General features: G+C 41.7%; 1 protein-coding gene across 1 annotated transcript; it reads left to right on the forward strand.

Annotated features, from left to right (window-relative positions):
- The first annotated feature begins 8271 nt into the window (after positions 1-8271).
- On the forward strand, positions 8272-23814 carry NEMP1 (nuclear envelope integral membrane protein 1). Its single transcript, XM_068972086.1, has 8 exons — positions 8272-8398; positions 16106-16230; positions 17383-17456; positions 20326-20419; positions 20895-21009; positions 21709-21934; positions 22713-22886; positions 23631-23814. The coding sequence occupies exons 1-8, from the start codon at positions 8272-8274 to the stop codon at positions 23812-23814; spliced, it is 1119 nt and encodes a 372-aa protein (XP_068828187.1).
- Positions 23815-27172: the final 3358 nt, after the last annotated feature.

Here is a 27172-nt window from a genome sequence, read left to right on the forward strand (position 1 = left end):
TGTTAGGGCACTTGGCCCGCAAGAGTCCAAAGTTAGATGGGCAGCAGGCCGAGTGTGTCCAATGTGGCTCCCTACCGAAGAGTGGGAGGGAGGAGCTCCTTCGAGGAGCCTACCCCTCTCCGAAACCCACTCCCTACCCCCTTTGTTTCTCCCAGCTCCATCTGGTTCCCATTACACTCCCGCCCACGGCTGGGAGGGCGGACAGGCGGGGGCTCTGAGCGCCCGGCCCTGCGGCACTAGGCCCCGAGGAAATGCAGGAGGGTGGGGGGAGGCGGCGGGAAGCGAGCCGGCTGGCCAGAAGCAAGGTTCCCCCTAGTCCAAAACCTCGGCCCCGCCCACCCTTCTGCACTTCTGAGTGGCCCGGGGCGGCCTGGAGTGGGTGGTGTGGGCCAGGGCTGGTTTTACATTCGGGCCTGGCAAGGGGGCCTTTCGGCCTTTAGTGGAGGGCCGGAGAGGAGGGGTGGGGGTGCATCGCATCACCGGGGGGAATTTCGGTAGCCCAGATTCTCTTCTCCATTCCATAGTGCCACAAACACGGGGGTGGGGAGTGATAGAAACGAGCTGAGTCCTCCGTCCCGCAACTGGAGGGCGCGGCGACACGAGGTCCCTCTGGGGTCATCCCCGACCCCCCTTAGGTGTGTGGGCGCCCCTCCCCCATTCTCCTCTCCGGTTATTTTAGAGCCTGGGCTGCCAGCGGCTGGCCCCGGGTTTCCACGTGCCTCCTCCCTCCCTCTGCCCACGCTCCCCGTGACGCACATCCTCCGCCCACGCAGCCTCTGCTCAAGGCGCCCCCCTCCCTCCCACCCGGCCCTCCTTGGGGCGGTGCCGAGCCCCGGGATCTGTGGGGAGTCGCGGGCCCGCCGGGGAAGAGGGCGGAATAGGGAGTGAAGCAAGGGGGCGGCAACCGACTGGGCGCTCGGCCTTGGGTCCCGGCCCAGAAAAGAGAACGCGGAAGGGACCTGGTCCTGGGGCCGGTACTAGGCCAGAGAGGGAAGAGGGGAGAAAAACCCCGCGCACTGGGCCAGCCCATGCCCCTCGGGGTCAGGAGAAATCTGTTTGGGTGCGACCGTGTGTTTGAGAGTGAAACTCCCGAGTGTTTGTATCTTTGTTTCTCAGGGTTGTCGTGAGGTTCAAGTGAGAGTGTATATGAAAACTGTAAATTGTGAAATGCTCAGAAGCAAATTTAAGACCCTGAAGAAGGAAATGGCAACCCACTAGTATTCTTGCCTTGAGATTCTCATGGATGGAGGAGCCAGTCCGTGGGTTCGCAGAGTCGGACACGACTGAGCGACTTCACTTCACTCCCAGTTTGTACTTCTGTACCCCGAGGTTGTGTATCTATACGTTTCTTTACATCTACTTGTGTGTCTGTGTCTCTAGGTTTGTGAGCCCCTCTGCGTGGATTTAAAAATATGTACATTTTAAAAACCATTGACTTGTCAAGCCCCGCCAGAGGCCCAGACTCCCCCGCAGCCGGAGCTGCTGAGATGTCTGTTCTTCGCTTCCCTCCCACTCCTACCACCTCCAACTCCCCTCCTCCTCCCTTCCGTTGAGAACAAGGAATTTCCAGCCCTTAGCAAATGGAGAGAGAAACAAAAAGACCAAGATTAAGGGAAACTACGGAAAAACAACAAAGAGACAGGTGCGGGATGATTGACAAAGAGGTGCATCAAATAAAAAAAAATTAATTTCTTCTCTTTTTCTCCTTGATATAGGACTTCCCTGGTGGCTCAGACGGTAAAACGTCTGCCTACAATGCAGGAGACCTGGGTTCAATCCCTGGGTCGGGAAGATCTCCTGGAGAAGGAAATGGCAACCCACTCCAGTATTCTTGCCTGGAAAATCCCATGGACGGAGGAGCCTGGCAGGCTACAGCCCATGGGGTCGCAAAGAGTCGGACAGGACTGAGCAACTTCACTTTCACTTTTCTCCTTGAGTCTGGTTTTCCCCAGGGTGGCTCAAGCCCGCTTCTCTACTGGGCTCACCTGCTTACCCCCTCCTTCCTGGGCTGTGTTCTCAGAGGGACACAGAGCTGAGCGGTGGGTCCCATTTAATCAAGTTTAATGCTACACTGATCTCTTCCAAGAAGGGAAACTATCCTCTGCCGCAATTTTCCAAGAACAGAGGAAAAGATTGTGAAGAAAGTGGGTGGAAGAGGAGTGAGGAAATTGCTAACCAGAAGGATTGTCATTACTAGGCACGAGTAGATTTGCATCTAGCAGACTGCCCTGCTCACCAACGACCGTCCCCCAAGTTTTCACCAGGGCGAATGCAGCACAAATGTCACCTTTCTGGTCCCTGTTCTTCCTGCAACTCCTCTAGGCAGAATTAATTCCTCCGATCCCTCAGTGACCCCCTCCCCTCCCCTGGCCAAGCCTCTTTGTACATGTTTTAATTATAGTTGATTTTTTTCCACCTCTAGCCTAGGACTTCTGATCTGGTATCTGGTGGGTCCTCTGAAATGAGTGAGTTGATGATGCTATTTCCAGGCCTGAGCAGCTTTGAAAAGGGCAGTTAACCCAGAGGGGGCTGAACATGGGCAGAATTGTTCAAGTGGTGACAATTGTTTTCCATGTCTCCTTCCTTTTTAAAGTTGCCAGTGAGTCTCACAAGTCTGGATCCTTGGCCTTCTAATGTTTGCTATTTTGGTAAATTAATTCATACTCAAGTGCTAAAGGTAAAGTCTGAAGTCCTTGCTGGTAACAGAAAAATATGTTAGAACTGTAGTTGAAGTATTGTCCTTCAGTTTAGTCATCTCATCAGAGATGCTTCACCCTCAAAGACAAACCTGATTTCTGTGTTTAAGGAGCCACATAGGTAGTGGGGGAGGTAGACACATAAACAATTACAGTATAGTGCAATAATAGGGCTACAAACAGTGATCGAGGCGTGGGGCAAGTGATATTTTCTGCTTGGGGTTGTGAGGGGCTGGTTGAGACAGGCATCCAAACGAGGTGATGATGTGGCCTAGAATTTTGAAGTATAAATAGATTTCCAGGAAGAAGGGAGAATCAAGTCACAGAAAACAGAGTTTAAATTTACATGGAAGTATGAAACAGAAAGATACATTGGAGGAATGAGAAATTGTTCATTATTGCTAGATGGGGATTGCTGGTGATTAAAAAGGAGCCCTGGGAGGTGTACAAGGCCATTTCATTTAGGATATTCTAGACCAGAGCTTCTCAACCTATAGTAAAGGACAAGTTTTAAAAAAATTATTTATCTATTTATCTATATATTTTGTGCTGGGTCTTCATTGCTGCACTCGCTTTTCTCTAGTTGTGAAGAGCAGAGACTACTCTCTAGTTGCGGAGCTCGGGCTTCTCATCGCAGTGGCTTCTCTTGTTTCGGAGCACAGGCTCTGGCGTGCAGGCTCAATAGTTGTGGTATACCAGCCTGCTGCTCCACAGCATGTGGGATTTTCCCAGACCAGGAGTCAAACCCACGGCTCCTGCACTGGCAGGTGGATTCTTGACTACTAAGCCACCAGGTAAGCCCAGGACCAATTTTTAAAGCAATTTAGAATCACTGTAGAGTACACTACTCTCTAAAAAACAGTAATAACGTGAATTATTTTTTAATCCCCATTTTATTAGATTCAATAAATATAAAATTTTGCTGTTAAATTGCTATAGAAATTTCTAAATGCCTACACTTAATTTCTGAAATTCTTTCATTGCAGATTGGTAACAAAATTTGGACAAGATGGTTGGATGGCATCACCGACTCAATGGTCATGAATTTGAACAAGCTCTGGAACATGGTGAAGGACAGGGAAGCCTGGAGTGCTGTAGTTCACAGGGGTCACAAAGAGTCGGATACAACTGAGCGACTGAACAACAAAAATAACAACAAACTTTGAGTGGCACTGTTGTAGTTAAAATTTGTTTCTTTTATTTAAGTGATAAGCATATGAGGTACTCTGTGAGCACAGAGGATGGCCTTGTTTGTGTTTTTATTTATTTGGCTGTGTTGGGTCTTGGTTGCAGCACTTGGGATCTTCATTGGCATCATAGGGGATCATTCACTCTGGGCATGAACTCTCTAGTTGTGGCTTATGGGCTAAGCTGCTCTGTGCCATGTAGGATCTTAGTTCCTCAACCAGGCATCAAACCTGTGTCCCCTGTATTGCAAGGTGCATTCTTAACCACTAGACTACCAGGAAAGTCCCCAAATTTGTTTCTATACATCTGTATTTAGGTGATATTTAACATGGGTGTGACATGGTCAGATCTGTATTTAGGAGTGGTGTGGAGAAAAGGTTTTATGGATGTTAAAACTGCAGAGAGGCCAACTTGAAGGAAACAAAAGTGCTCTGAGAAAGATGGCAAGGTGCTAGACTAAATCACTGGTGCTGGAGATGGAGAGGAAAGGACAGATTTAAAAGATAGTCATCAGGGCTTCCCTGGTGGCTCAGAGGTAAAGAATCCACCTGCCAATGCAGGAGCCATGGGTTCTATCACTGACCCACGTGCTGCAGGGCGACTAACCTTCCTCTGCAACTATTGAGCCCGTGTTGAAGAGCCCAGGAGCCACAACTACTGAAGCCCCAGAGCCCTAGAGGCTGTGCTCTACAAGAGAAGCCTCTGCAGGAAGCCTACACACAGCAACTAGAGCATAGCCCCTGTTCGCCACAACTAGAGAAAAGTCCACACAAGCAATGAAGACCCAGCATAGTGAAAACTCAAATACATAGAGAATTATTTTTCAAAAAAAACTTTAAAAATCATCATCGGGTAATATGAATAGGATTTGATGATTGGCTAAAGGGTTGGGGGAAGAGAAGAGTTTAGAGTAACTCTCAGGCTTCTGGCTTGGGTGACTGAGTGGATAGAATGGAGCATTGTCATCAGATAGGCACCATCTGCAGTCTTTTTCCTAAGTTAAGAAAGTTATGAAAACCAAAAATTTTCATATCTCTTTTGACTACAAAACCTAATCTGACTTGAACTTACTTTGTGGCAGAACTCCTAGCTTATCAAGGCTGTATATTGTCATCTTGCTTATTTAATTTACATGCGGAGTACATCATGTGAAATGCTGGACTGAATGAAGCACAAGCTGGAATCAAGATTACAGGGAGAAATATCAATAACCTCAGATAAGCAGATGACACCATCCTTATGGCAGAAATCGAAGAGGAACTAAAGAGCTTCTTGATGAAAGTAAAAGAGGAGAGTGAAATAGCTTATTAATACATAAGGTTATTTATAGTTTCACTTATGCCACTTTCATTTATACCAATGTGAATATTCATCTCTCATTGCAGAAACATTAATTTGTTTATGAGGTACTGTCCCAGACCCCACTGAGACCGCTGTCTTATTTATTGCATATGCACCATATTACATTTCTAAAATCCAAAAAATTCTGAAACACATTTACGATCCAGATTTCCTGCCCCATTTACTCATCAGTGTTGGCCTGAGCTTTTTTGGCTATTTGCATAAATCAGATCCACCTGCAGATAATGAATATTCATTGAAGTGTGTGCTATAGACTCTGAAGATGATTCTCAAAGTGTTTTGAGCAGTGTTCATATTATTAAAACAAGGCTAAAAGCTTCTTGAATTGAGTACCTGGAAGTGATGGAACTCATTTGGATGATAAGGTTTAATGTGTTTATGGACAACCAGTTTTATTACTGTACACTGCATTTACATATTTTAACAGTCAGTGGTGGGAATCCTCTGGAGGTCCAGTGGTTAGCACTCATTGCTTTCACTGCCAGATCTGGGTTCAATCCCTGGTGGGGGATTGAAAAAAAAAAAGTCAGTAAATGACCCTCTGGAATTAGTTCCCCTGTTCTCTGGCCTTTGTTCAAAACTGAAGAGCAAGCTCTGAATGTTAAGAATTTGGGACCTGGTAGAAAATGAAGTGTGTTTGTGTGTTGAGGGGTGTATGTGTATAAATTATTTTTTAAAAGTTTTAGACTTACAGAAAAATCGAGAAGATAGTACAGAGAGTTGTCCTTTACTCCCCATCCGGTTTCTACTGTTACTATCTCACATTAGTACTGTGTGTTTATCACCATTAATGAACCAGCATTGATAACATTAACTAAAGCCTATCGTTTACTCAGATTTCCTTAGTTTTTACCTAATTTTTTTCTATTTCAATTTTTTTTCTATTTATATATCATGGATCCCATCCATGATACCATATTACATTTGGTTTCCATATTTTATTAGGCTCCTCTTGGCTGTTAGTTTCTCAGAATTGCCCTGTTTGTGATGACTATGAGGAGTATTGATCAGGTATTTTGTAGGTTGCCTCTTTGTTTTGCTGTATCACACATGGCTTGTGAGATCCTATGGTTTCCCCACCAGGGACTGAACCTGTGCCTTCGGCAGTGGAAGTGGAGAGTCATAACCACTGGACCACAAGAGAAGTCCCTAGTTTACCTCTTTATCTGAATTTTTTAAGTGGCTTCCCTGGTGGCTCAGATGGTAAAGAATCTGCCTGCAATGCAGGAGACCCAGGTTCCATCTCTGGGTCTGGAAGATCCCCTGGAGAAGGAAATGGCAACCCACTCCAGTATTCTTGCGTGGAGAATTCCATGGACAGAGGAGCCTGGCAGGCTACAGTCCATGGCATCAAAAAGAGTCAGACCCAACTGAGAGACCTAATAATAAATGTTTATCTCAGTTTTATGAGTTTTGAGGAGGAAAACCATAGAAATACCATTTTCTCTACACACTATCAAGGGTACACAGTAGCAACGAGATGTATTACTGTGCATACTGACCTCTTTAGGTCAGCCAGGGGAGTGTGTGGTGGAAGTGTGTGAGAGATAGGATGACTCTTGCACCAGAGGTGGCCTTGAGTTTTCTTTCTGAGAATGAAATTTCTTCTCTTGCCTGTTGCTCAGCTTTGTTTTCACTTTTTTAAAACCCCTGTTTTGAAAGCTTGAACCTTCCCCCTCACTGGACTCCATCATCTCTAGTATTCCTACCTACCACTATCAGATCAAAGCTATGGTTTTTCCAACAGTCATATATGGACGTGAGAGTTGGACCATAAAGAAAGCTAAGCATTGAAGGACTGATGGTTTTGAACTGTGGTGTTGGAAAAGACTATTGAGAGTCCCCTGGACTGCAAGGAGGTCCAACCAGTCAGTCCTAAAAGAGATCAGTCCTACGTAGTCACTGGAAGGACTGATGCTGAAGCTGAAGCTCCAGTACTTTGGCCACCTGATTCGAAGAACTAACTATTAGAAAAGACACTGATGCTGGGAAAGATTGAAGGCAGGAGGAGATGGTTGGACGGCATCATCGATTCAATGGACATGAGTTTGAGCCAGCTCCAGGAGTTGGTGATGGGAAGCCTGGGGTGTTGCAGTCCATGGGGTCACACGATTGAGCAGCTGAACGAACTACCAGATCCTCTAAAAAATAAGATGCTTCAATTTCGACTAACATTTACTGAACACTTATTACGTGCTAGGCCCTTTGCTAGGCTTTCACCGTGTGAGTCATTTAATTGGAAGCACCTGATGCATAGAAAGAACTCATGCTTTGGGGTAAGACCTGGGTTGGAACCACAGCCCAGCCCAAGAAACTGCAATCTTGGGTAGGTTCCTTTTTCTGTCTTAATTATGGCTTCTTTATAAATGAAGCTATTTATCTTCCAGGGTGTTGTGAGGAATAAAAAAGCTTCTCTTAATCTTCGCATGGATTTAGCTCCCTGCCACCCCCCCCCCCCCAATTTCCCCCCAAAACCCTACCCTACGACTACATTTTTAAACGTTAATGTTTATTCTTATAAAACTGTCAACTGAATTTTTTGTATAGCTTCCGTTTTAAATCATTTAAGACTTTGGAAGACAGTCGTCTTAAGTTTCCCAGAACAGAAAGATCATGGTGAACAGCAAAGAAAGAAAACAGAAGGAATCTGAGACACTTTCGATGGAAATAACAAGTTTGGTCAATGGCTCGCCCATTCTGATTTTCTATTGGTTAAGCTTACCATCAATCAGTCCAGTTGTAAATAAAGTGGAGACGGAAGCATGTTGTTAAGGGGCGGGATCTTCCTGTCGCCATTGCTAAGGTGAGAACATGATTATAGGCTGAAAGATACCATTTTCCGCCCTCCGGCATCAGTTGCTAAGAGGCGGGACTATAGGGTGCAAAAACGACTGAGTGCTCGAAGCACCGCCCATCCGATTGGTTGATAGGGGGCGGGCCTTGTAGCGGATAGGCTGCTGGTCCTGCCTGTTCCGGGTTAGTTGCCGGGGAGAGGCACGTGAAGAGGAGGCGGCGTGAGGCGACCATGGCGGGAGGAATGAAAGTGGCGCTCTTGCCGGCAGTTGGTGCCGGGACCTGGAGTTGGGGGGCCGGGGGTGGTGGGGCAGTGCGGCTGCTTCTGGTCCTCTCCGGCTGCTTTGTCTGCGGCTCAGGTACCGCGGGCAGCAGCTGCCAAGGGGGCGGGTGCCGAGGGTTTATGTTCAGAAAGGTGGAGTGTCCCCAGGGTGTGGGCCGTTATTCTGCTGAGGGGGGCGGGCGTGGTGCGGAGAAAGGATCTACATCCCTGGCGAATGGGCGCCTGCCTTGAGGGGCCAAGGGCCCTGGGGGCGGTTTGCGGGAGCTATCCAGAATCGGGAGGAGCCTGGAGTCCTTTTGGCGGAGACAGGGAGGCCTGCACTGAGTGAAAAGCGGTCCTGGGGGCTCCGTCTTGCTTCACTGGCTTCCTCGACTTCTTTCTTAAAAGGAAGGTGACCTGAGGACCGAATGGACAGAGAGCCCTGCCACTGGAAAGGGAGCAACCTGTTCATTCAGAAAATTAGCAACACCTGAGCATATGCTGTCAGGACTCAGGGCAGGATGGCTGAACAGATGATTGTAGTTCGCTGAAATGTAATGATCTTTTGTCAATATCTTGCGCACTTGTAAGATCCTGGCCCCTACCGGCCTTATGGAACCGATCTGGAGCAGTTAAATTCCAGTTTCCGAAAAGAGAGAGACTTTAGTTAACGTCTAGTAATTTTCTTTTGTAAATTTATTCATTCCTCAAGCAAACTTTCTTGATGCCTGCTGCTGCTTAGTTGGCTTTGGACTGGGATGAAATTATTTTCCTTTTCCGTTCTATTTCAGAAAACCTAGGGTGTGTTTGTAAAAAACAACCTCCTTCGAACCTTGTTAATTGCACAACAGAAAGATAAGTTTGGAAGCTTCCACTGGAGGAATTGAGACTCTTGGGGTTAAGGATAACCATATCTTGTAAACACACATGCTTTCTCTCCTCTCCCATCGTTTGCTGCCTCTTCTTGTCACTTAATGATTATGATGAGCTACAGCTTTAAGGTTATCTGTCAACCTTAAGGATCCATAGAACTAGTTTCAAAGCGGCTCAGATGGTAAAGCGTCTGCGGGAGACCCGGGTTCAATCCCTGGGTCGGGAAGATCTCCTGGAGAAGGAAATGGCAACCCACTCCAGTATTCTTGCCTGGAAAATTCCATGGACAGAGAAGCCTGGTAATCTACAGTCCATGGGGTCGCAGAGTCGGACGCGACTGAGCGACTTCACTTCACAGCTTTAAGGTTATCTCTCAACCTTAAGGATCCATAGAACTAGTTTCAAAGCGCAGCGACCGTCTGAAACTTTTTTTTTTTGAGGGAGAGGGATATAGGTATCCAAGAAGACACTTTTTCCAGAGTCAGGGCCCAGAGTATCATTTGAAGGACTGCTTATGATCTGAATGACCTTTGACCAGACCGTAGAGGTTTGTGTATTGTGGAGATGAAAGTGTTTATTCCAAAATGCTCCTCCTTAGTGCTCAGTCAGTAGTCTCAAGGTTTCTTTAATAAGGAGATGAACGGGGACTTTTGGCTTGGAGAAGGGTAAACTCGGAATAGTTGTTCTTCGTGGCCTAGTGGATGATGTAGGTGGTAGCTACAAAAGACAGTCATGTAATAGAGAGCTTTCTAAAGTGAGAGGTACCTAAAGAGAGAATGGAGTACTTCAAAAGACAAGAGTTCTTTCTCACTGAAGATTGTTGAATGCGATTATAGAAATGATTTGAATTTGTTTTAGACTATTTGACAAGAACAATTAAGCATAAAGAAGTAGAAAAAACATTCACTTTATTTTGTCAGAGGCAGTCCGTTAAAGCACTCTTTCTTCTGGTCTATTTCCATGTGTTTTTAATTTAAAATATTTTGGTTGAATTTACAATACATTCATAAAATTGTCAGCAGTCCTGTTCTCTTCCTTGGAGGCCACCAGTTGTTACCAGAGGTAGTTTTCTCATTTGATTTTGTAGCATAAGCGTTTTCCTTTATCATTTAAAAGTCTTCATTAAAGTTATTCTACTTTTATGTTATGGACACAATTTTTTTGTTTGTTTTAGAATAGATCTTAGAAATGGCTAAAATATATTTAAGACCCTTGAAACATCTTGCTAAAATATTTTTCTGAAAATATGTGCCAGTTTATACCACTATCAGCTCTATTTGTTTGTGACCCATATCCTTGCCAGCCCTGGATATTCCAGACTGAAACACCTTTGCTAATTTGGTAGATTGAAAGTGGTATCTTAATTATTTTTAATTTCTTGCATTATTTGTGAAGTAGCATCTTTCAAGTGCTCATTAGTTATTTAATTATCTGTTTAGACTTACATTTTTTAGAGTGTGTGTCCTTTGCTCTTGGTCTGTTTATTGTGATTACTATTTATTGGGATTTTTGTGTACTTTTAAAATCAATTGATGAACCTTTTTGACATGTTAAGGATATATATTTTATTATTATTTATTACAAAACTTTAATGTTTGTCCCTTTTTATCTTTTTTCTTTAGATCTTTTTAAATAGAAGATTTATATTTTTATGTGGTTGCTAGATTTTATTCTTTTTAAAATTTATTTGGTGAAACAGAACCATGTGTGGTCTTAGTTTCCTGACCAGGGATTGAACCCAGGCCCTGGCAGTGAAAGTGTGGAGTCCTAACCACTGGACTGCCAGGGAGTCCTAGGCATTTTAGTTTCCCAACTAGGGAGCAGACCCACACCCTCTTGTATTGGAAGCATGGAGTCTAACCACTGGACCACCAGGGAAGTTTCTTGATTTTATTCTTTAGATTTATTTCCATTGCTTTTACACTTAAAGAGCCTTCCAAAAATTGAGTTTTTATATGTGTATATTTTGTAGTACAATTTAATTGTTTTCATTTTACTTTTTAACCTATGATTAATGTTAGCATTTGGTGTGAGGTGAGTAACTAGATGAATTTTGTTTTCCAGATAACTGTCAATTGTCTCAGCATCCCATTGGATAATCCTTTGCTAAGCCCACTAACTTAAAGATGCTAGTTTTTAAGGAGAATTTTAAAATGCTTTTAAGTATGAACTGGATTACCTCTTGACAGAAATGATTAGAGGCTATTTAAGAATTAGAGGAGGTGGTTTTTCATGACTTTTTTAGGTCTTTTTCTGGTCCTCACATACTATGAATCATTTTCATTACCTGTCCTTACATACTGTGAGTCATTTTCATTACCTTCTGCCAGTAGATGTTAAAAGATCAGTGTTGTTGATTGAAAAGTTGATGAATATAAGTAAATAAGTTTCTGACTTTTGAGTAGCTAGTTCATGGGTAAATACGTGCAAGCAAGTTGTGATCCACTAAATTCCAAGAAGAATTCGATCTTTGGGCTTAAAAGGCATTTTTAAATTTACTTTTTGACTACCTTGTGGCATTGGAGATCTTAGTTCCCTGACCAGAGATTGAACCCATGTTCCCTGCTGTGGAAGCTTGGACTCCTAAGCACTGGACTGCCAGGGAATTCCTCCCAAAGTGCTGCCTCTTATAAATGTTTTATTTCTTTAGGAAAATGACATTGAATTTATTTAGTTTTATCTTTTTATTCATTTGTTTTTGGCTGCACTGGCTCTTTGCTGTTTGAGGGCGTCTTTCCTAGTTATGGCAAATGGGGGCTACTCTCTAGTTGTAGTGTGGGGTTCTCACTGCAATGGCTGCTCTGGTTGCAGAGCCTGGGCTCTAGGCACTGGGCTCAGTAGTTATGTCACATGGGCTTAGTTGCTTCTCTCCGTGTGGGATCTTCTGGGATCAGGGATTGAACCCATGTCTTCTGCATTGGCAGGTGGATTGTTTACCATTGAGCCACCAGGGAAGCCCCTGAAGAATTTTTAAATTGTCTTAAAAATATGAATGCCTTTTCCTGGCATTAAGTTTTTCAAATGGCCTATGCTATTGACATATTATTTGTATCTTACTGTTTCCCTGTGGCTTAGATGGTAAAGAGTTTACCTGCAGTGCAGAAGACTCTCCCTGGGTTGGGAAGATCCCATGGAAAAGGGAATGGCAACCAGTATTTTTACCTGGAGAATTCCGTGGACAGAGGAGCCTGGTGGGTTACAGTCCATGGAGTCTTACAAAGAGTCTGACACGACTGACCGACTCACACACACACTTTCTTGAAAATGGGTTTAAAGATATGTTGTGTTACATTACTTGCTGTAGGAGAGGAGTTAATAAAGTATGACTCTTGGGCTTTTAAAAATTTATTTGTAAACAGACTAGTTTTAAGTTTCACAGAATTTTACTTTCTTACAGTCCCCAGAAGAAAATAAACTCTTGATCCAAATTTGTGAGTGGGTGTTCTTTCAGTATATTTGTGGATTTGCTAGTGAAACAAATGTCAGTAGAATTTTGGAAAGGTTTCACTTTGTGAAAAATAGGCTTGGAGGAAATCCAAACTACTATTGAACACTAGTGAGAAGTTGATAGATGGGGTTCAGGACATTCTACCACAAAATATGGCACCTTGGCATACTGAAAATTTGAAGCTGAAGGGAGTCTGAGAAAACAACAGAAGCTGAAAAGTCACTCTGACCTTCCCCACTGCCCTTTTTCCTTGAAATAGGCCATAAAATCCTCATGTGAGAGGTGCCCTCCCTTACCTGAAGGAAAGGAGCATCCTTAGCTTTGAAGACAAAGGGATACAAAGAAGAATCCTAATAAGCAGGCCTTGCTCAGTTTCCCCCGCTTTACTACAGTTACCTCATACCCAACCCATCTTATTCCTCTGTGATGATGCACTCTTCATCAAACCTAGCGTAAAAGTATGTGGGTCTGTGTTTCTTCGGGTCTTTATTTCCCTAGAGGCTTTCATGTTACATGTGAAGTGAAAGTCGCTAGTTGCTCAGTCGTGCCCGATTCTTTGCAACCCCATGGACTATAGAGTCTATGGAACTCTCCAGGCCAGAATACTGGGGTGAGTAGCCTTTCCCATCTCCAGGGGAATCTTCCCAACCTAGGGATTGAACCCAGGTCTCCCGCATTGCAGGCAGATTCTTTACCAGCTAAGCCACAAGGGAAGTCGCATAAAACATTAAATAAATATGTATACTTTTCTCCTGTGAATATGTCTTTGTCAGTTTAATTTTCAGGCCTAGCCAGAGACTCTTAAGAGGGTGAAGGAAAACTTTTCCTTCCCCCCAACAAAATCAACTGAATTTTAAAATATTGAGATACAATTCACATACCATAAAATCCTTTCATTGGTTTTTGGTATGCAGTTGACCCTTGAACAACTCAGATTTGAATTAACATGAGTCCACTTACACATTTAGATTTTTAGTTTCAGTATGTGTATATACTGTATGTATTCCAGTACTTCCTGGTCTTTGGTTGGTTGAATCTGCAGATGCGGAACTGTGGGTCCAGAGGGCTGGTTTTTGACTTAGCAGAAAGGCGGCATCCCTACACATCTGTTGATCAAGGGTCAGCTGTATTTGTAATGTGCAACCATCACCACTAATTCCAGAATATCTTCATTATTCCAAAATGAGACCCAATACCCCTGAGCAGTCATTCCCCATTCTCTTCTCCCCGCCCCCTGACAACTACTAATCTGCTTTGCTTATTGTGGATATTTACATAAATGGAGTCATTTAACATGTGGCCTTTTGGTTGACTGGCTTTCATTCAGCATGATGTTTTAAAGGTTCGTGTAGTATGTATCAGTACTTTCTTTTTGTGGCTGGATAATATTCTATTTTTTGCTTATCCATTGATCAGCTGATGAGATTTAGGGTGTTACCACATTTTGGTTATGGACATTGCTGCAGTGAAGTTTTATGTACAGGTTTCTGTGTGAACATGTTTTCAGTTCTCTGGTGTATACAGAGGAGTGGAATTGCTATGTCTAATAACTGTTTTTGTTTTTGAGGGACTGCCAAGCTGTTTTCCAGAAAGACTACCATTTTTTATTCCCACCAGCAATGTGTGAGGGTTACAGTTTCTCCACATCCTTGCCAACTGTGGTTATTGTCCTCTTTCTTTCTTTGGTTATAGCCATCCTACTGAGTGTGAAGTGGCATTTTATTGTGATTTTGACTTGCATTTCCATAGTGATTAATGATGTTGAGCCTTTTTTCATTGTGCTTATTGGCCATTTGTATATTTTCTTTCAAGAAATGTCTATTCAAATCCTTTCTGCAGTCTGAACAATTTTTTTTTTCTCTTTTTGTTGTTGAGTTGTAGTAGTTCTTTATATATTCTGGATACTAGACCCTTATCAGACAAATGACTTGCAAATATTTTCTCCCACTTTGTGGGTTGTCTTTTCATTTTCTTGATAGTGGCTTTTGAAACAAAGAATTTTTAAATTTTTTGAAGCCATTGTCTAATCCAAGGTCACAAAGATTTACACACTGGTTTTTTTTTCTTCTAAGTATTTTGTAGTTTTTGCTCTTAATGTTTAGGTTTAGAACTGAATTTAACTTCAAAATTAGTCTTCAGTTCAGTTCAGTCTCTCAGTTGTGTCCGACTCTTTGCGACCCCATGAATCACAGCACACCAGGCCTCTGTGTCCATCACCAACTCCCGGAGTTTACCCAAACTCATGTCCATTGAGTCAGTGATGCCATCCAGCCATCTCATCCTCTGTCATCCCCTTCTGCTGCCCCCAATCCCTCCCAGCATCAGGGTCTTTTCCAATGAGTCAACTCTTCGCATGAGGTGGCCAAAGTATTGGAGTTTCAGCTTCAGCATCAGTGCTTCCAGTGAACACCCAGAACTGATCTTTAGGATGGACTGGTTGGATCTCCTAAAATTAGTCTTAGCTTCACTCTAAAATCGTGTCATTGCCTTTGTGTGTGTATAACTTTGGCTTTCTAAGTTTTGGTGGAGGTTTTTGTTTTGGGGTGTTTTGTTAGTTTATTTAGATCTTTCCTCCTTTACACTAAGAATGAAAGTGATAACTACATTTCCACTTAGAGTAGCATTTAATGAGTTGATACATACAGTGTGGAGCAAGGAAGATATTGAAATGATCTGTGGTAAAGAAGGTAGCTTGTGCAGACTGAGGTGGGAAGATACTGAGAGTGGTCACCTGTTAACCTTAACTTAGCAGAGTTTGAATATAAACTCTGGAGGGCCTGTTTTGGTAAAATCTGAGGGACTGCATATATTAATTGGCCGCTTTTAAAACTTGAAACAAAAACAGCTAGGAAAAAGAAACTTTGCAGTCTTTTAGTATCTGTTTGAAGTACTTTAAATACAAAAGATGTTGCTAATTTTGTTCATCCTACTCAGGAAAGGAATAGAGGAAATCACTGGATGGGTTACTTTAGCTATGCCTTTATAAGGAAAACAGGACCTGGTATGAATCTCACTTAAGCTATTTATTAGCTCTGTGGTTTTGGACTAAGTACTTAATTGTTCCTAAATATCAGTTTCCTCATTTATAAAAATGAATATTACGAGAGTGCCTACCTGATAGCATTGTTGGGAGGGTTAAATGGAACACTTATTGTCTGTCTTAATACACACATAATAGTGGATTTTATTATTACTCATCCTGGATTAGTGACTATTTATAATATTTTTAAAAATTACATTTGACAGAAACAAGACTCTGCCTTACTCCTTCTCCCATCTTAGTTTTCTTCTTTGTGTCAGTCCCTGATATTTTAACCCAGCTTTTAGAAAGTAGTCAGTTTAATTCTTTTAAACTATAGAAAGTTTAAAAGCTTTTAGAAAGTAGTCAGTTTAATTCTTTTTATGAAATGAGTTATGGTTATTAGTTTGTTTTGTTATATTTAATTGTTATTTTCTTTGTTTTTTTTTTTTCTTTGCATGAAGCTGAAATTGATTTAAAGGTGGTCACGCTTCAGGAATCCAGAGTTCATTATATGAATACCAGTCAACAATCCTGTTACAAAAATGTGCTTATCCCAAAGTGGCATGATGTATGGACACGGATACAGGTAATGATTTGGAGGCTCTGGGGAGTGGCAGATTTTGTGAATATCTGATAAGTGAGTACTTGGACACATTCTTCCCTTTTCACAATTAAAAAAAAAAAAGTATAAATATATAAAATTAACAACCGTGATAAGATTGCAGTTATTCTTAATCTCATCAGTGTTTTCATCAGTAAAGCATTTATCCCTACTTTGTGTTCCTCTCTCTGTTCCTTTAAGTGGCCCACAATACTTGACCCTGAGGTAAACTTCCTTCCTCTTTTTCCCCAGGAGATTATTTTCTTCTCTTCCCTGGCTTCTTTTACACACACACGCCCCTCTTTCTTTTTAAAGGCCTTATGCCTTCTTTGGGCTGGAAACTGTTGCATGCTTGTCAGGATGTACACTCTGCCTGCTACTCCTGTTCTGTTCTGATTCTGCACAAGATGTTGCATAAATGCCCTGAACTGGTTTCCCCTTGATAGAATGACTTTGGTCTCTTATTTCATAACACTGTTGAGCCACCTGGCAAGCAAGAGTGTCTGGCTGTACTGATTAAACAAAATGAGTCCTTTGGAAATGTTTCTGCTGCTATAAGCATAGTCACTGATCAGAGCATTTGTTCACATCCAAAAAACACAAGGGTGGGCTTTTTCAAAAAATTCTCTTTTTTCATTGTCTGATATAAAGATCATATCCCATCTGGGGCACATTATAACCAACATTTACCCATAGTCAATAATTTGTGACAAAGGGTTGAACTCAGCCTGTCGTTATGGGAGACGTTTTTGGTGCTGTTTATGCCTGGCAGTTTTCTTTATATTCTGGACCCTTGCTTTGTATGATCTCTCATAAATAGCTGTATTGGTAACTCTTTCAGCTTAGAAGTCTTTTTTTTTTTTTTTTTTTTACCCCTATGTTCTAGCCTAATAGTAGATTCAGATCATGTTAACGATAAGACATTCTAACAGCTGCCTCTCTGAACCATGTGCAGTGCTATTTGCCCAATTATCTTTTAGCTGCTTTTATTTCCATATTTCTCATAAGCCTGTGAAAAGCCAGTGCCATTAATGATTCAGCTATTTATGCTAAAGGGTTTTTATTTACAAATTGTATTTGGAAAAAGTTTAAATTCCTACTTCCTTCTTTCTCATCCTGATTTTGCTTGTGTTGCAGATCCGGGTAAATAGTTCCAAACTGGTCCGAGTCACCCAGGTGGAGAATGAAGAGAAACTGAAGGAGCTAGAGCAGTTTAGTATCTGGAACTTTTTTTCCTCCTTTTTAAAAGAAAAATTGAATGACACCTATGTTAATGTGGGTCTATACAGCACAAAAACCTGCCTCAAAGTTGAGATTTTAGAGGAAGACACCAAGTACAGTGTCACTGTGACTCGGAGTAAGTCTTACCTCTGTTTTTCTGATGGATTCTATGGTGAGAAGAGACTGAGCTTTGGAGGGTATAATTAGTGAGAGAAGTCAGCCCAAGACAGCTCCATTTTGGTTCTGATTATAACCTGAATATACCACTGCTCCAAACATTGCAGAGAGACTCCACCTCTCATAAAAGCCTTTAGGCCTAGATTTGAGACTTCACCATAAGTCTTTCATTCTGAGTGCTTCCTGACTTGGATTGTGAAGGCTGCATTCCTAATACTTCCAGTGGCTCTGAGCTGATATACCTAGTATTCTTCAGAGTTAGATAAATGTATTCCTGTCTTCTGGGCGCTTTCACTGTAGGCCTGTATATTTCAGCCTACATTTAAAGACATGAATGGTTAAATCAAACTGAAAATAAAATAGACCTGAATACCACACAAGCAAAAGAATATATGTGGAACCATAAATATGAAGATCACTGCGGTTTCAGGCTTATTCAGTATAACTGGGAGTTTTCCTTTCTCTGGATGTGTCTGAGAAAGTTTCACGGAAGAGTCAGATCGTTATCCTGTTGAATTCTCTATGACTTTTGGTCTCTTCTCTGTTAACGACTCTCCCAGGAGAGTAGTGTGAGCAGTAGCAATGTTCCTGGGTTTTGCTACGAAATTTGCTGTGTGCTTCTAACTGTCCTAGAGTTCCATAGTTCTTGGGTTGAACAGGATCAGCCTCTTTTTTTGGTGTTCCTTTTGCATTTACTGATCCCTCTTGCTCCTGTTTGTGGACCTCCCCTAGACTCAGCTCTTGAATGTGAAAGCTGTGGGAGTGACTGGTACACCAGTAAAGGACCTGTGCTTGGGCCCCCTGGTCCTGGGCGATCGGATTGAGTGTAGGCTTTTCCATCACAGTGCTCAGATATCATCAAAAGAAGTAGGTGGTGGTGGTGGTGGTCAAGAAAAGCAGCCCCTTAGAGAACAACAGAGGGCCCTGACCCAAAGTTCTGGGCTAATCGGCTGAATCCGAGCCTGTGTGACTTAAGGCTTGTAAACCAGGGTGGTGGAGACCCCTTGTGGGCAGTTGCATGAAGTGATGATGGTACTATGGCTCCAACCAAAGCAGAGCTTAGCTTCCTTTAGCCTTAGTGTAGGTAGCCAGAACAAAATAAACTCTTCAGGGAAGTATAGGTTAGACAGAGACCTAATTATACTTTCTTTTTGGAAGGGTGCCCAGGCTTTGTGTGGAATGCTGTTAAAATGCTATTTAGGTGGGCTGTTTGCATTTATTAGCTGACCAGTGATGCCAACATTGCCTTTTATTCTATAATGCTTTAAATTGTTTGGTTCCCTTGTTAAGCAGAAATATTTTATTTATTTCAGGATTTGACCCCAAACTCTTCCTCATTTTCCTCCTTGGACTTACACTATTTTTTTGTGGAGACTTGCTGAGCAGGTAGGTTCTAAGGTTAGAGGGCGGAAGGAGGATGCTCAGACCAACCTGCTTGACTGCTATCATAAAGTCTTAAAGTGCTGCCATTCTGTTTATGGATGGGCTAAGTCATTATCTGCTTCAATCATTAAAAAATACTTTAATATTATTTTTATTTTTTCTTGTATTAATAAGATTGGCAATAATGAAATTCCCCTATTAGGTTACCCATCATGTGATGGGATTTAGCCAATATATCACCATCCTTCTACCATTAGCCATGTTTAGCCCTCATTTTTACAGGGTTATATTTTACATTTTACAGGATGAGTTTCATGCTGTTCAGAAGTAAAGAAGCAGGGATCAATCACTTAACTAATTTCCTGCCTGTAGAAACCCACTAGCTAAGATAGGTGAAACAGACATGTACAAATACAAAGGAAACGTATAGTCTCCCTGATGGCTCAGATGGTAAAGAAGCTGCCCGCAATGCAGGAAACTGGGTTCAAGCCCTGGGTTGGGAAGATCCCCTGAAGGAGTGTACGGCAACCCACTCCAGTATTCTTACCTGGAGAATTCCATGGACAGAGGAGCCTGGTGGGCTACAGTTCATGGGGTTGCAAAGAGTAGGATATGACTAAGTGACTATCCCCCACGTACACAGATAACAAACATTCAGCAGAGATAGAATCAACATTAACTTTGTATACAAGGAGAGTATTTGTGAAGTAGTGAATGAAAGCTTAACCAATTGAAGTTCAGCTGGAGTGAGGTTGTTGGAAGTTGTTCCTTATTTTGGGGACCCTGAGAGAAATTCAATATGAAGAAGGAATATTTGGTAGAAAGAGCCTAGACTGGGAGTAGGAACTCTCTGTTCTATGCCCTTTGGGGTAAGCAATTCAGTTCTTATTATTAGTTCCCACTTGGCAGTCCTCTTATACCTTTCTTCTTCCCAGAGAAGCTGTGCAGTTCCCAGAAGAAAGATTCTCATTAAAAATTGGGTGGGGAGCAGTACTGGGGATGGGAGCTGGAGACTAAGCAGAGGTTTATTTTTGGGGTGTATTTGAGGGGCTAATCCTTATTGTACCTTTGTACTATTGTACCTAATCCTTATTAGTACCTCATTGGTACTAATCCTTATAATTTGGCAGCAACTACGCTGTACTGGTCTCTTTAGTTTTCTGACCTCAAATGTTGAGCAAATACCTGTTCTCATCTTGTACCTTTTTTCTACCTTTTGGCTGGGATTGTAGTCTGGTTTGAACAGTGCTGTGTGTGAAGAATACAAACGTAGTAAGGAAATGAATTTTCTCTCTGCAGAAGTCAAATCTTCTACTATTCTACTGGGATGAGTGTGGGAATTGTGGCATCTTTACTAATCATCATTTTTATAGTGTCCAAGTTTGTGCCCAAGGTAAGTGGCAGAATCCTCACATGCAATTAGGATGAGCTTGGATAGATGAAGGATTGTTTTCTTGGATAATATTACAGCACTGAAAATTTGCATTGATGGCTGATAAGTCAATGTCCTACTCTTTCCTTGTTTCAGAAAGATACTTTCCATGATGAAACTTGGAGCCTGATGACATACAATCTCTCCCTTTTTATTTGAAATCCTGGGTACAGTGTGTGTGTGGGGGGTGGTTAAAGTGTTTTTCCTGTTTATTAATTATTTACATTATATAGCCAGGCTTTTAAGTTATTTAGCATCTCATTTTCCCAGTGTTCTTTGCACTGTATAATTTTAAGTGTAAAGTACATATTTTTAAGAGAGATGTTTTGTGCATTTTTAGTAGGTTGAATTTTTTTTTCAATTACAGTTCCATTTTGCTTCTTGTATGTAGGGAAAGCCTGTTTAACTTTTTGCTTTCACTTCTACTCTGTTTTAGAAAAGTCCCATTTACATCATCCTGGTAGGAGGCTGGTCCTTTTCTCTGTACCTCATTCAACTAGTTTTTAAAAATTTACAAGAGATCTGGAGGTGTTACTGGCAGTATCTTTTAAGTAAGTGTTATTGGTTTTGCTTTCCTTTTTATATGTTTATAAGCTGTTTTAGTTAATTTGATCATGAAAAGATGTTGCCTGCTTATGGAGTTTAATAGTCTATGCCATTTTATTAACTTGTAAAAATCATAGTTTTTATTTCTAACTCTACAGTTGTCACCTTTTCTTAAGATGCTGCTGCTAGGGAGAAGACTAATTTGTTGGGGTTTATAAGTACATCTCTCTTTATGCATAGGTATCTTTCTGAAAAGCTGTAAATTGACTTTTTGAATATAATCGTATTTTAAATTCACTTGAGGACCTTAAGAAGTAAAGGACTCTACAGTGAACACTATCTGTAAAACAAGAAAAGAATCCTTTGGTTGTAAAGATAGTAACTCTTAATCTATCCTTTGAGAAGGAATTAATTTGGACTTTCATATATTAGGTTTTTGAAACAGACTATTTTAGAGTTGTTCAGCATGTAGGTTTAATTCCCCATTTGAGAATTAAATAAGTTTGAGACAACAGAAATGATAGAAACTTAAAAGAGATTAATATATATGAATAATGAAGGAAGTATGAATAATTGAGTAAAGATCTTATCCATTTTCCTGGTTCAGTAGGTGCTATATAGTGAATTTACTGCTGCTCCCCAGACAGGATATTTTTACCAGTTGTAGATGAAAAAAGAATGTCTTCTGATAACTCTTCTCATAGGCTATGTCCTCGCAGTTGGATTCGTGAGTTTTGCAGTCTGTTACAAGTATGGGCCTTTGGAGAATGAACGAAGTATCAACCTGCTGACCTGGACCTTGCAGCTGCTGGGCCTATGTTTCATGTATTCCAGTATCCAGATACCACACATTGCCCTTGCCATTATCGTCATTGCACTGTGTACTAAGAACCTGGAGTACCCTATCCACTGGCTGTACATCACCTACAGGTGACTGAAAGGCAATGTAACTTTGTACTGAAGCATGCAGTGTGGGATGCAGGTGCAGCCAAAGGAAACAGGTTTTGACCTGGGAGCCTCTTTGTTAATGTCAGTTTATTGTATTATGTTTCACTTGTGTTTCTTTCAAGTCTTTCTTTTTAGATTCTCTGTAAACATTTTAAAGAACTTATAAATTCTAATCATTTTATATAAAATAAAAACATCTGTTCCTGTTACCACTAGGTGGTGCAAAGTATATTACTTTTATGCCACATGCCTCAGTCACCTGGTTTCGGATTATGTCACACTGCCTTTCAGATTGTTCTGGGAGTCCTAGTCTTGGTTTAACGTGTAATTCAAGCATGTGGTCACTTTTACCTGGTGACTATGGAATGGTCATAGGTTCTGAGGTTATCAATGGTTTTTCTTTCTAGTACAGATAGTCAAAGTAATGCCTTCAGTTCATGGGGGGGTCCAGGTTAATGCACCACAATCTTATGCCATCATTTTCTTGTAGTTTTCCGTTTATTGGGAGATAAATATTTTGTCTATCACTTATAAGTGAATTTATTCACATTAGTGAATAATGTTGACTACTCTGACTTGTCAGTGGTCTAATGTGTCAGGGATCCATTATAACTAAGGATGTCTGTGGAATAAAGGTGGGAGTGATGACTCAATGATTTAGGCTCTCTGCTATGTGCTTGACCCACTGAAGGGAGTTAAGAGATAACAATGGACGTAAATTACTGATTAATCATTCATGATGTTATTTTGGTGAGCACAGAAAGATGTGTAAGGCAACAGAAAAGACTGTCCCCCCTCGTCTTCTGACAGAAGAAGAATACCGGCTACAAGGAGAGGTGGAGACCCGAAAGGCTTTAGAGCAGCTTAGAGAATACTGCAACAGTCCAGACTGCTCAGCTTGGAAGACTGTTTCTCGAATTCAGTCTCCAAAGAGGTAAACAAACTCTTGGCCAGAAGTACCAGGCATCTATCAGGGTAATCATGACCCTAGAGTTTTAATGAGATATATTTCTGTAATCATTTTGTATTTGTGGCTTTGTTTTCTTGTTCTTCCAGGAGTAGTCAAGGGAAAGGTACGTATATCATATGTTGAGTCATAGCCATTTTCTGATTCCTCAAGGAACTATTTACTCTAACTTTGATTGTAGCATTGAGATGAGAAGACTCTAGCACGATATTAAGTTTCTCCTCTTACAGTTTTGTGTTGGTCTCTGAATGTTTAATATATTTTTTGAGGGGGGAGGGATCCTTTATTTGGAAGCAGTCATACCAATGAATATATGAAACTTCAATATGGAATCTTGATGGCATAAAGTTTATAGGGCCATAAACACAAATAAATGTGTAATGCTCCTTAATCTTATCAAGGATTACAGATAACTGAAGGAACTTTAGCACATCCATAACTAAAAAGGGTAAGCAAACTTCCATAACTTGAAAGTGCTTGTTAAGCAGGATGGTGTTGTAGGGAATGTCAGCCTACGATCCTAGTTTTCCTTCTCTTCTCATTTCTTGCTTTAGTCTACTTACCTGCTAGAGTAAGGATAAGGCTGGGGGCTAGGCTCAATATCATTTGAGCTGAGAGCACATCAAGGTTTCAGTTTGTTCTTATTTTGAAAGAAAACAGGGTGGAAGGGAGCTTCTAATGAGTGAATGAGTATTATCTTCTCTTTTCTAGGTTTGCTGACTTTGTGGAAGGTTCTTTCCACCTCACACCCAATGAGGTTTCTGTCCACGAGCAGGAGTACGGCTTAGGGAGCATTATAGCCCAGGACGAACTCTATGAAGAAACATCCTCTGAGGGGGAGGACTCAGATTCTCGGTACCCCCTTGTCGTACAACAGAACAGCTTCCTGACTTAGGTGGATTGACTTCGTACCTCAGTGGTCCAGGTTGCGTGTGTTTGGTGTGCAGTTGCTTTTCAAATCTTTGAAGCTGGGTGAGATAACTGCAGAAATGCTTCCACTGAAATTAGAGGCCTGAGTAGACCTCCCTCTGGAAATGGTCTCTGTGGGGTCCCGAGGAAGCAGAGTGGATAATGTAGTGACTGCTTCCCAGTGCATCCTGTTGGTTCAGTTCTCAGCCCACTTTATATTTCTGAAGAAACTGGATTGCCACACCTAGCCCAGGGCATTCCAGTTCCTCTTTGAAGTTGGTTCAGTTGTGGCATTTCAGACTCGGAAGTGATAACTGTTACATGTGAATTAATGCTTTCAGACTATGGCAGCATCTTCAGAGACAAATCCACAAATCTGAGCCTTTTTTACTTCTGCTTCATTTCATGACTTTAGCATAATCCTTGTTTGAACTATTCTAAGAGGAAAATGGATTATTATTTGCCTGTCTTGTTTTTTAAATTAATAGATTAAAAAAAAAAGTGAAACTTATGTTCCAGTAATAGCAAGTGCTCCAGAGTGACAAGCCTCCCACACATTTATAATATGGATAGTCCATTAAAGCCCCAGTAACTCTTACACACCTATGATATTCTAAGTCCTGCTTACTTTAGGAACATGCCTGCAGGCCCTTCTGTAGATGAGGTCTGTTGGGGTTTTTATTATATTGCATTGGCCAAAAAGTTCGGGATTTTCTGTAAGCTCGTTATGGAAACAAATTTTTTGACCAACCCAGTATTTAACTTCCATTTCCAAATAGGCTTTCAGGCATCCCTTCCAATTCCTCTTTGTCCCCTTTGCCCTTTCAAGAAGGGTCTATTCTCTCATCTCTGATTATGTACATTTCAGATTGTTTTATTTCTTATATTCTCTTCTCTTTGATTTATAGCATTATTCCCACTAATTAGGAGAAGTGATCTTATTTAGGGAATTTAAATGCTTTTTACTGGTTCTCTTATTTTTCCTGTCCACTGGTCACACATCTTTGAGTTGTTGTGAGATCAAGAAATTATCTCCTTTTCCTTCCCCTTCCTTTGTCTACCCATTCTGTTAATACCTATTCTTAATAGTCTTTGCTTGGCACCTATCCCTCTCCCTGCAGGAAGCCTGGCTCATTTGTGAGCCCTGGAACTGTCTATGAAGGCTCTTGATACAACATACACGTTGTAGCTATGTGGCTGCCGCAGTTTGCATTACCAGGAGACAGACTTCCAGATCATCCTTGTGCCTCTGGGTGCTTGCGCAGCCATCAGGATCAGATGTGCTTTCCTGTGAACTTCTTGTACTTGATTTGCAATTCCATTTCTGACCAGAGGTTCCTGCTGCCTTTTATTATAGTGGCATTGGTTTCACATTCTTTTGCCATTGGAAAGTACCCTTATAAACGAGCAATGCGATTTATGAGGGAGCAAATTCCCAAGTCTGTGTCATTCACTTGGTTCTGTCTTTGTGATCTTCACCCTTGCACCTTGGAAAAAGCTGTAAAAAGCCAGGAAGATAGACACTGATGCAGGAGCATAGCATTGAACTGACTGACTTACCATGTCGTGCAGAAGACAGATGATTTTTATTAAAAATCTGCAATGAATGACTCCTTCAGACCACCCATTTAACAGATAATTTTGAAAGGCTCTGGGCTCCATTACTGACTTCAAGAATGTCAGCTCCGAGACTCCCCTCCAGGTGGCCAGTTGATTTTTTCTGACAGTGTTTCCCACAGCTTTAAACTGTCCTAAAATGACAACTACCTCAATTGGCAAATAGACTTATAGAAGAAAGTGGAAAATACAGTATTTGGACAGATGACATGGGTTAAATGCTTTATATTAGGAAACCTTTCTACCTTTTGTAGTTATGTACATGGTAGCATTATATCCCTCTGCAGAAAACTATTAAGCTTCTGAATTTTACTTTTTTTTTTTGCCTCATTTATAGAAATTGAAACTTAGCATGTTTAAGCATAAGCTGATTTGAAAAAATAATGCAGCTGTACAAGTGGTCTCAGGGTTCCCTTGAGACTTTGGTACCTTCCCCACATGGCCACTTAGGGATATGGTCACTTGCCTCTAGGCTAATACTTCCTGACACCTGTCTTTATTTCAGTGAGAAAGCACTGTGAAGTAGAGAAAGATTCTCATCTTTTTCTGTTTAGTAAACTCCTTGTGATATACCACTTCCATCTCAAGATGAGTTTTTCTCACTGTGTTTGAATTTGGGGTGAGTGAAACCAAACTCGGTTTATTACTCCCTGTCTGGTAGTTGGAGAACTGAGCTGTAGGCAGCGCCAGTGACAGCAGATCCCGTTGTCATGAGAGCTCCTCTCAGACAACGAAGGACTGTGCGGCTGGTGTGTGGGTGTCCTTGGCCTGCCCTCCTGTGCAGCTCTCCCTCAGATGCCTCTGAGCCTCTGTGTGCCCGGAAATTGCTTGACTCAGGCCACCTGTAGGAGCTGCTTTTGTCTCCTGCTTGGCCACTTAGTCTGCTGGCTCAGTCACTAGTTGAGGCCCTCGTTTAATTTTCTCTGGCAGTTACAGCTCTTGCAGCTTCAGCATAGTCTTGTCTCTCAGACCGATCTCATCAGGAAGAATTGAAGGGATAACTGGAGTGAGCTGGACATCGGAGCCCTCGTCTGTCGCCACGTCAGCGTCTTGCTCCACAAATATCAAGCTGCAAATTGGTCCTTGGAGTCAGGGTCTCATCAGCATCAGAAATCTATGGCCTCTAATGGATCTGATCAAGTTATATAGAGCATGCCTTCCATTAATGGGAGTACAAGTCAACTGGCTTCAAACACTTTCCCTTCACTTTCCCAGTCGGATTGCTTTCACGAGACCAATGGAACCAATGACTGAAAATAAGGGAAATTTAGCACTTTTGATATCTTCTAATAAGAAATTCCTATCAGCCACCTCATACCCCAAAACTAGTTTATTTCATCCCCCTAAATTCATGACTTTTATATTCTGTTGCAGAATTTTGCTGATGATAGACTTTTCAGTACTGATTTTGTGCTGATGAAGTCCATTCTAGGGCCCAGCCTTTTCTTCACTGACTTGTGTTTCCTTCAACCCAATCCCCACTTTGCATGTATGATAGACAGTTGATGAACGAAAGCACCCAAATAGGCGAGATAGTTCCCCAGGCCCTGATTTCCGTAAAAGGCTCAGGAGTGGATTATGCAATTGCCTTTCATATTTTTGTTGTTCCAGAAAAAAAGATGGGCTCAGATGGATGCCTGTGTAAAAATGGTTCCTAGCTTTGTACTCATAACTTTTCTCTGAATTGAGTAGTGAAAGTTGAAGTAGGAGGAAAGGAAATTAAATGT

Source organism: Capricornis sumatraensis, chromosome 4 (assembly GCF_032405125.1).
Source record: "Capricornis sumatraensis isolate serow.1 chromosome 4, serow.2, whole genome shotgun sequence".
NCBI classification, from domain to species: domain Eukaryota; kingdom Metazoa; phylum Chordata; class Mammalia; order Artiodactyla; family Bovidae; genus Capricornis; species Capricornis sumatraensis.

What these genes read in the sequence shown, in the direction of transcription:
- NEMP1 (XM_068972086.1), top strand. Translation starts at nt 8,272, where the DNA reads ATGGCGGGAGGAATGAAAGTGGCGCTCTTGCCGGCAGTTGGTGCCGGG. An exon ending in ATGTATGGACACGGATACAG is followed by an intron (nt 16,231 to 17,382) that starts GTAATGATTTGG and finishes CTTGTGTTGCAG; the next exon opens with ATCCGGGTAAATAGTTCCAA. An exon ending in TTACTGGCAGTATCTTTTAA is followed by an intron (nt 21,010 to 21,708) that starts GTAAGTGTTATT and finishes CTCTTCTCATAG; the next exon opens with GCTATGTCCTCGCAGTTGGA.